General features: G+C 29.5%; 1 protein-coding gene across 1 annotated transcript in view; it reads left to right on the top strand.

Annotated features, from left to right (window-relative positions):
- The first annotated feature begins 2,207 nt into the window (after positions 1-2,207).
- The window catches only part of Sap-r (Saposin-related), a 16,400-nt gene continuing 8,137 nt past the window's right edge, over positions 2,208-10,470 (top strand). The window contains exons 1-8 of the mRNA XM_014417463.3: positions 2,208-2,373; positions 2,529-2,673; positions 4,994-5,144; positions 5,479-5,664; positions 5,782-5,895; positions 5,976-6,131; positions 6,205-6,399; positions 9,571-9,684. Coding sequence (XP_014272949.1) covers positions 2,355-2,373; positions 2,529-2,673; positions 4,994-5,144; positions 5,479-5,664; positions 5,782-5,895; positions 5,976-6,131; positions 6,205-6,399; positions 9,571-9,684 — 1,080 coding nt within the window. The 5' untranslated portion in view covers positions 2,208-2,354. The remainder of the gene's footprint in view (positions 2,374-2,528; positions 2,674-4,993; positions 5,145-5,478; positions 5,665-5,781; positions 5,896-5,975; positions 6,132-6,204; positions 6,400-9,570; positions 9,685-10,470) is intronic.

Here is a 10,470-nt window from a genome sequence, read left to right as displayed (position 1 = left end):
GCATTTCCGGTCGGTCGATTTTAGCGGAAACGTTGCTGTCAAGTCCCAGGTATATATACCCGCCTTAAATATGTAATTTTAATTTCCCACAACTTTTTGTTTTTGAGCTAGGCTTACAAGATAAACCACAGACGATTTTGCGAAAAATGGTTATTTTGACTCACAGGACTTTTTTTAGGAAGAAAAACGAGTACTTATGTTTAAAATTGAAATTCGAAATTTTCCATGATAGCAATACTTTCCATTGCTATATATTTCATATGAAAAATAAAAATAAATGATATACATATACATATATAAATGCCTTGCTTAAGCTGTAACTATGCTTATAAGTTTGACTTGAATAAGAAACCTCAAATAGTCATCAAATTGGTAAGACTTTACCACTGAGCTACGGGGGGCCCAGTAACGGCCTGGCGTCGATAAAATGACAATTTCTTAACTTACGGTCCTCTCAGTTTCTTGTCGATGAGCGATGGGCTAGCTGAAAGCAGAAAAAAAATCGCAGTACCTGTCTGATAAGGAACTGGGGTCTATAGAGGCTCAAGAAGACTGGCAGTCGAGAAACCTAATTAGAATAGATCTCCAAGATCACATAGCCAATCTGCAGAGTTATACCAGCACAGTGGTGAAGGAATAGTAAGATCCCTAAATAACTTTCTGATCATCATATGGCAGAGACAGGAATTTCACAGCAAGTTGTATGAGACTGCGTGAATAGGCACCTATTAAACAGGGAAGTCTACTATCGATCAGATGTTCTTTTAGAATACTACGGGAATTGGGGATCAGCACCTACCTTTTATTCTTAGAGGTTTTATTCAAAGCCGCCTATGACAGCATATCAAGTAAGAAACTGTACGATGGAATGATTGGGATTAGGGATATCACCGAAACTTGTACATCTGATCCACAAGACAATGAAGAAAATATCGAGTTGTATAAAATTTCAAGAAACTATATCTGAAAAATTTGGCCAGCGCAAGGGAATCAGATAGATGGACTTCCTGGCGTGCCTTCTTTTTAACTAGTTGTAAATGAAACGAAGACGAAGTGTGTACACGCGAATCTTATATGTAGTATATTTGTATATGTGAGCTAGCCTTTGAGGAGGTGGAGAAATTAATCTGCCTCGGAAACCAGGCGAACTACAGAAACGGTATTAGTTCTGAAATCCATCATTGGTTAATAGTTGCAAATAGGTACTACTATGGAGTCCAGAGCAAAGAGGTATCTAGGAGCACCAAGGTGCTCCTGAATAAAAATCTTATTAGACCCGTGCTGAGTTACGAATAGGACCCTGGACACGTCCCAAAATTCAGAAACTGGCTCTCGTTAGGATTGAACGCCTAATCCTCCGCAGAGTCTATGGAGCGATCCGTAATGATGCATGCTGGAGACATTTAACTTATCTAGTCTTGGTAGAAATGGTATGGCTTGCTGACCTTCTAGGGGGAGCTAGAGAGCCTCTATTAGCTGTCAAAGCTCGCTACTGCATTCTGTTACTAAGTTCCAGCTCAATTCAATAGACTTAAAAAGATTAACCTAAAAAATACCGCACATTACTCTAAGGCAGTTGAAATATTATGACTTAGTGGTAAATGATTACATTAAACTTTGTACTATGCTCTTGTGGAACCTTTCTCGTCATTAGGATTCATTCTTATTGATTATATGAAAAGATGACTGAAGGGCTTGTGGGAAACAGTTGATTTTATTATTGGAAGAGTTACTCTGTGCCCAACTCAGATCTGTCAATCTGTTGGAAACGTTTACAATTATGAGGATATAGCTGTGTTTAATCAATTTCCTTGATTAAAAAGCTATAAATTTTGGTAGTTCATTAAAAAAAAGGAGGAATTTATTGAAAATTCGATTTATATATGGCTGCTTTTCCATCATATGAAGATAAATTTTACAGTTTTAAAACTGTAAACGATATAGGTGTTGATATATTACCGTAAATTGAGTATTTAAAATTCAAAATTGAGTTCCTTGGGATTTAGATAACGTGTTTTTTTTTTCCAAAGAAATCTAAGCTAGATAATATACAGAAGTATTGGTTATCAGCGTATTAACCTGTTTTAGTTTCCGTTAATAGTGTTAAGTATTTTGAAAGGGATTGCTGTTAGTGGAAGAGATTTTATCAACACTGATTGTGGCCTGATGCGCATTTGGGTGGGGGTTCTTTAGACTGACTCAGTCTGGCTTGAGTCACTGATATTGTTCTTGTCAATTCTTGTTCAACGGTTACGGTTTGTTCCTGCTTTGTGACGAATTAGTGTTTCTTTGTTCTGATTTCCCCCCGCAGTTTGATATCCAGAAAGAAGAGATTCTTTCTGCTACAAGGCATCATGATCAGCAGAAAAATGGGTAATTATTTATTTATAGTGTAACTTTTTTCCTCAAATCATTGTGGATTAAAGTGTTTGTAATCTTACCAATCAACAATAATGACAAACATTACTTTTAAAAGATAACTGTTATTTTTTAAATATTCTTATTACCATTCGTTTATTTTGTTACAGATTTTTTGATGTTATTGCTTATGATATTGCCTTTCGTCAAATGTGAGAATGAAGAATTAGATGGAGTGTATATAATGAGTAGGCCTACGTATAATAGGCCTGAACATTGTAGTAAAGGCCAGGTATATTGGTGCCGAAATATCACGTAAGTTAGATTTTTATACTCAATAATATTTTCGTCTATTTATAGTGGTCCCTGAAACATGTATGAATAATTTTAACAAGTCATGTTGAATAAGTATATTTTATTATCTTTATTAGATACAATCCTATTGACACGACATTTACCCTTTTGCTTTTTTTTTTCATTAAAGTATATTATGCAATTGTTAGAACTAACCCAATTATTCTTTCTTTGATTATTGACAAAATTACACAACCGTTGTTATTGTTTTTGGTTGTCTGCTTATTTTGATTTCTTCTTTTTTTCTCCTTTTTTACTGTTTTCTTTTGTTATAGATTTTAGTTGGAACACAGATTTATATCTTTTTCATTTTTTTTTTTTTACTATTGCTATCTTTTAGATTAAATTTCTCATTTACTTTCTTAATTATCGTTAATGATACATTGTGATCATCCATTGTCATTGTAAAATCTATACTTATAATTTAATCCTTTCTTCCCTTATGTATTATTGTTATGTATGTTATGTAATTAATATAAATTATCAGTTTCAATACATTTTCGAGTGATTATGAATGTGAGTATTTATAAAATATTTAATGATTATACATTTGGTTAATCATAAAATATGTAAATATGTGAAGCTTTTCATCCAAACAAAAAAAAAAGATGATAGTGATTGTGTAATATTAATGATTTCCTCTGATAACAGAGTCTTGTAGAAAAACTGATTTTATTTATATTGATTACAAGCAGATTAAAACAAAACCAGATTACTAGAAATTAGAACAACAATAAATTACTGAAATCACTCTCAGTCTTGTTAAAGTGAAAATGTAGCTTAAGCTTGTTCATTCTGAATATAACAAAGTAAATTACTGTTTATACTGTACAAAATGCCTTATATTTTAATCAAGAATTAAATGACAAAATAGTATCTAAATATATTTTATGTAACGCAAGACAGTTCTTGTTCTCCGAACATTAAGGTTTTTAACGTGTTATTTTTCAAGATAAGATTACTTTTTTTTAATATCAAAATCAATTCTTTCTAATTTTTAAAAGTGACTTCTCCAATAACTTAAGGAATAGTTTTGTAAGATTTGTTAATGGTTTAGACCTTGATGAACTGACTAAGTAGTGAGGTGTGTCTGAATCTGTTTCATAGAGGAATTATGGTTTGTTTTCCAACTTTTTTTTTCAATTTATGAATGTATTTCTATAACAATTAATTCCATTTCTTACGTTTCAAAAGTTTAAATATAGCTCAGCTGATTGCCTGCTCAATATTTTTTTTAATTTATCAGAGTTCTCGAAAAAGCTTTTAAATTAACCTTGTTTGCTCATTGTATGTTATAAATAAGTATGCTGATTTACTAAAGTTTGTAGGATTTTTTACCTGTTGTCATTGACCTTAGTTACTCTTAACATGAAATAAACAGTAATATCACTAACAAGAATTTCATTAATATTAATAAAACAAGATTCCTCCAGCTTATAATTAAAAATAAAAATTAATTTAAAAAGTTGGTATGCAGAAATAAAAACTAATATAAAAAAAATGTTTTATTGGACTTGTGTACTCGATTAGAGATTTTATTTGATTGTTAAAAGTTTATTTCAGATCAATGACCTCATAATAGCCAATGAATTATGTCATAGTAATGTATATTAATACTTCATTTGCAGTCACAGAATTCTTTATACATAACTTAAATTTTATTCTAATTAAATTTGTCTTTTGAATTGTAAGTTTTTCCCATGCCTGTTTTAAACAAAGAGTGCTGAGGATGTGTGTGATAGGAATCTAAAATATGTTATGTAGGACACTTACTCAGGATAACAAAAAAAAAATGTCATATGTTAAATGAACCAAAAATCAATGATTCTGACATAAACAATATTTTAATCTCCTATGTTTTTTTGTAATGCATTTTAGTTTTAATATAATTTTCATTGTATTTTCCCTGAAAATAATACACTTTTGTAATGTAACAAAGGTCATAAGAGTTTGATATGGTGCATTTTTTAAAAAAAATTTTAGTAACCCCTACTTAGTTAATTCTGACATACGTTAGCTAGGGGTTATCTAGAGGGTACCAACCTATTTTGATCAAAGTTCAATTGGGTTAGGTGATCAGAAAATTTATGTTTAAACTGAGTTATAGTAGTACTTTGTGGGTATCTCAACTTTTTTTCCCCTCCCTACCAGTTGTTCTGTAGTTTGCAAGTGTTGATGAAATAATTAAATTACTTTTCATCTGTTTTCTAACAAAAATGAGGGGGGAATACGATATTAATAATAGAACTCTACTGATCATGATTTTTTAATTTTATTTTAGTACTGCAGTCGAGTGTCGAGCATTGAAACATTGTATACAGGCAGTATGGGAAAAAGAGGTGCCCATCGAAAAAGACACAAACACAGTGTGTCAGACTTGCATAGAAATGGTGAAAGAAGCAAGAGACCAATTGATGAGTAATGAAACACAGGTACGTTGTATTATCATTGCTTTTATGATAACTATTCTCAAGATAATGGTATTGCTACTTCAGAAGGAAGTTATAAAAAACAAATAGAGATGATTGTTTAATTATTGAAAACAAGCAATTGAATATGATAATAATTGAATTTGTTTATAGACTTTAAGGCTATAATTTTTCTACTCTAGAATAGCTAGCTTCATTATTGAGTGCTTATAAGTGGTCCTTATGCCACATCTTTTTGGAGGGTCTTATTTTTAGAGTTACCTCCTGTTTAATATGTATTCTTGAATTCATCACTGAACTTAATTCAGATCAATTAATATTGTGTATTTTATTACAGTCTGAGATCAAGGAGGTGTTGGAAGGAAGTTGTAAAGTTATACCAGTGAAGGCTCTTAGAAATGATTGTGACAAATTGATGGATGACTTTGGTTCTTATCTGGTTGACACCTTGGCATCAGAAATGAATCCCCAAGTCGTTTGTTCTGTTGCTGGTCTATGTAATAATCCCGCATTCAAAGAACAGGTTTGTTCGGCTAATAATTTATTCATTTTTAATTTACTTAGTCTCTTTTTATGAATATTATAAAATAATAAATTAGATTTTTGTTCACAAATTTTTACAAATAAGATTAATTAATAGCAGGGCAAAGGTAACAGAGAGCTGACTTGCGATTCATGTCATGGTTTGATGAGGCAGATTGAAGGAAAGGTTGAAACAGCTTCCCAAGAGGATTTCCGTTTGTTGCTCATCAGAGTATGTCTATCTCTATTTTTAATCTTTTGTGAAATGGGATGTTTTATATTGTAATGTTTAATGAACTTATTTTTTTACAGCTCTGCGGTAACTTAGGAACTTACTCTGATGCTTGTGCGTCTTTAGTTTTGTCAAATCTTCCACAAATTGCCACTCTTTTAAATAACAATGTCAAAGCTGGACCTGTTTGTTCTTTGGCTGGAGTTTGTACTGAGAAATTCCATTCTCATGCATCTGTAAGTTTTGAAACAAATTATTTTATATATTACTAATGAATTATTTTTATCCTAAAATTTTTTATTTAAACAGGTTGTTAGAGTTGATATTGCAAGCCCAGGGGATGCTGATGTTGAAGTTATTGCCAATAGTGAAGACCTTCCATGTGATCTGTGTGAACAACTTGTGACTCATTTAAGAGATGTTCTTGTTGCTAATACTACTGAAGAGGAGTTCAAATTGGTTCTTCTTGGTCTATGTAACCAGATGCCTAGCTACAAAGATGAGGTGAGTTACATTATTTAATTGTTCTTAGAAATAAAAATTATAGTGGTGACAAAAATTGTTTTAAAAATATCAGATGTTAAATATTTAAACAATTAATTGAGTTGATGTGAAATAAAAATGTAATAAAATATAATAAAGTGTAGTAAAAATGAAATAAAAATGTCAGAAGTCGTTTTTCATTTGTTGTGTGAAAATGAATTTTTTGTAAATTTAATTAAATGATACACGTATTATTTCAGTACAGACTTAGTATTTATATAATATTTGTATATTAAACAAATATTACTTGGAAACATTTTCAGAAAATTCATTTTCTTCCAATAAATAATTTATGGCATAGAAATTTTGCCCCTTCATTCCCACTGGCTTAGTTGTAATTATAATTTGCAGTTTGAAAATGGATAATTTATTTTCCATATTATTTTGGTTAAGATTTATAAAAAAATAATTTCTCTTTTCTTTCGTTCGTATTGATCTTTATTTACAAATATTTTATAATTACTTTAACTCACCTCAATTTTGTTTCTAAAATATCATTTTTAATGAGAGCAGATGTCTGCCCTACATATGTCAACAATCTTTCATGTTTTGAGGCTATAATGTGCCGGGTTCAACAAAGAAACTTCTAGGAGAGGAATGTCTCGGAGGAGTTGGAAGGAGCTCATTAGGTAGTATGAGTTCTCTAGTTTTTAGTAGCCAACATGCTGTACACAATGTTTGAAATTGCTCACCCATGGATGTCATGTTGGCTACTAAAAACTGGAGAACTCAAGTTAGATGACACTCCTCACTCCTCTTAGACATTTCTCCCCTCCCCATCACCTCACTCCTTGGAAATTTGGGAGGTTTTTCTGTCGTACCCTGTATTATAAATTTATAATTCAGCAAATGTATAATATGAGGTTAATTATTTTACTAACTTTCCGGGTTTAGCTGGCATAAAGATCTATTATTGATTTTGAAAATTATAATTTTAGTTTTTCTAGACATATTTGACATTTAAACTGGTTTATACAGAATAAAGGCCTCAAGGGACTTCCTAATGCTGGCTGTATATTTTCTACTGTACCGCTAGCTGTCCTTAAATATATGAAATTCTTCACTTGCTCTATTAGTATTGACTTTAGTCTGTCCTGAATATAAGAATTCTGCATTATTTCTTTAGTTTGCAATGCTTCAATCTTGTCATCTAAATGCAAAGTGATAATGCGAATAATTCTAATATTCTTTGTCTTTGAAAAAGTTTATGACTTTTATTGATAGCCTCTTTCTATCCTGTAACTTTTTAAACAAAATTAACAGTTTTAGAAAAAGTAAGTCAAAAAGGAAGTTTTTAGCATCATCAAATTCTTTAGAAATGATTTTATATATTTTTGAAAAAAAAAATGTATTCTTAAAAGAATAATGTAGGAATTAAGATATGCTAAGTGACTTTTATTTGAAGGTTAAACATCGTAATTAATGAACATTTTAGCCTTTTTGAAAGTTTTCAGTTACCATGATTTATGACCGAGTGCCTGGTAGTTCTACACTGAACACCCACTGTTAAGCTGACATAATTTATTTCTTATTGATCCTTATACTTACTTATTTGCCCTTATTTATTTTATTTCTTTATCACTGAACCCGAATCTTACAATAAAATAGTACTGTAAAAAGGTTTTGTCATGTTTTTCATGAATATAATTGATTGTTGTATTGTACCAAATGTCAACGGAGATGGGCTGGTTATGCAATTCATAAATGAAATATGGTTAAATGTATTTAATTTTTTATTTAAAATTTCAATTGCCATATTAAGTATAAAAAATCTATTAGAGGCAAGACAAACATTATATATTTCACTTCTTGCCAAGCTAAATTATAAAAATGATATTACTAGAAAGTAATTAACATAACCATATATATATATATATAATATTATTTTCCTTCTACATTTGGGTACCTCTAATCTCCCTTTGCTCAAATGGGCTGATGTTAAGAGATGGGTTGATGAATTATTTTCTTAGCAGAACTATACCATAAAAGTCTGTGAATTTCAGTCAAAATTTTGTCCCATCCTAAAGTGACTTTTTAAGGTCTTTATGGATTTAAAGAACTTTACAGCACCTCCAAATTATGAGAACTTAAAGTTTGTGTGTGAAATGATTTGATGTTGAAGAAGTATCTTTTGGAAGTCTTGACTCTTTTTACCTTATATCTGTTTTGAGCACCTCTCCTTGTTTGACTAATTTGCCTTAAATATCAATTTTTCTTTCTCTTTCATACGTTGAAGTTGCTCCTTTTGTTAAAGGCTTGTCTTCCAGTTCTTCTAATCCTGCTATCTTATCCTTAATTTGAGTTATATATATTTGACTGCTACTTCTTTGTTAGTATAGCTACTCATATATTCTTTTTACCCATAAAGGATTCCATTGAGACCTTAGTACTTGAAAAAAATGTTGGGAATAAAATGAGTCTTAGTTAGACTACATGCTTAACTTCAGGGCCCTGTTTCATAATAAAGTACAAACTAATAATATTAGTCTTGTAGATTTATCTTAATTCAATTACAAAGACTTGTACAATAGTAACTTGTACTTTAGTATTTTTTAATTCCTGTAATATCACTAATAGTCATCCCTATCATGAAAAACATAACTATTAGTATTATTACCACACTAGTTTCTATACTTGTATTATGAACTAATACTATTAGCTTTCATTATGAAACAGGGCCCAGATCGTTTATGCCTATTAATTGTTGAATATTTTTCATTATTAAATTAAGGTATCAATAATTATATTATGATACTTTCAATTATTTAAGTTTTATCAGTCATATGTATTAATAGGTATTACTTAAAAATTATCATTTTTGATAATTAAAAATATTTTTATTAAGTAAAAATGTTTAATTGTGAGAAAAATGAGTTCATTTATGTGCTATGATGTATACATTTTACACTTATTTATTTTCTTATTATTTTTATCTAATATTATCTTACCTATATTATAGTATTTATACTTAAATACTATTAAAATGTAAATTTTAATTTACCAATTTGATGATGTTTAATTTAAAGTTTTTAAAATGAATTTCGATTCAAATTAGCCTAACTCTCATGTCTTGTTTCATATTCATTTAATTACATGTGATATTGTAAAAGTTTTCTTATTATGTTACCGCAGTGCCAAGAACTAGTTAAAGCTTACTATGGACCAATTTATAGTTACTTAGTTCATGAGCTGGATGGCCAAGTCCTTTGTGCACAAATTGGAATATGTCCCAAAGCTTTGGAGGAGGTAATTATTATTTTAGTTACTGAATATTCTATTTCTGTTATCATTAAAATGAGTACAAATTAGTAAAATGATGTTTATTTTATGCTATCTGAGGTAGATAGAACAATATTACAAAGCAATACATTAAAATTTCTTTTTTTTAATCTAATCTAATAAAAAAATATGTTTTTGTTGTATTTCAGTCTGTAAGTTGAACAATATGATATACCAATTCTAACTACAAGGTTTGTTTTGTGATATTTTTGGTTTGGTTGGCTGTGTTTATTTAAATAGAACAACAAATAATTTTGCTTGCCAAGAATTTTATTTCATCTTCACATTTTCTTTTAATAGATTGTTTATATTTTTGTGTTTATAAATAGTTAGTCGCTATTTCATGATTAAAAAAAAAAAATCCTTCCAAGAAAATTTGTTTCTTTATGAAAATGGTTTAAGCCTAAATATAAGTAAACAAATATTTATTTTGTCTAAAAATTTTAATGGATCTCATGGTATAGTTTATTATAAGTAATTTTATTGTATAAAAAATATTCTAGTTAAAACTCTTATGGATTGAACTTCTATGATTAATAAATATCTATATTTTTAAATCTTTTTAAGCAGCTTCACATATAAAAACAAACAAAAATTAATTTCTTTCACTTATGGAAAATATTAAAAAATTTAAATAAGTTCATATATTTATTTATAAATATAAAAAGTTCATTGGTCCTAAATAAGAAAAAATTATTGTTATATAGAAGGCTAAACTATAAAACCAGCCAAGTCTCACCACTATTTTCAAAG

Source organism: Halyomorpha halys, unplaced genomic scaffold (assembly GCF_000696795.3).
Source record: "Halyomorpha halys isolate HHAL.00 unplaced genomic scaffold, Hhal_1.1 Scaffold157.1, whole genome shotgun sequence".
In the NCBI taxonomy this organism is placed as follows: domain Eukaryota; kingdom Metazoa; phylum Arthropoda; class Insecta; order Hemiptera; family Pentatomidae; genus Halyomorpha; species Halyomorpha halys.
Note: the sequence above shows the minus strand (reverse complement) of the source record. Positions and strands in the feature narration are given on the sequence as shown.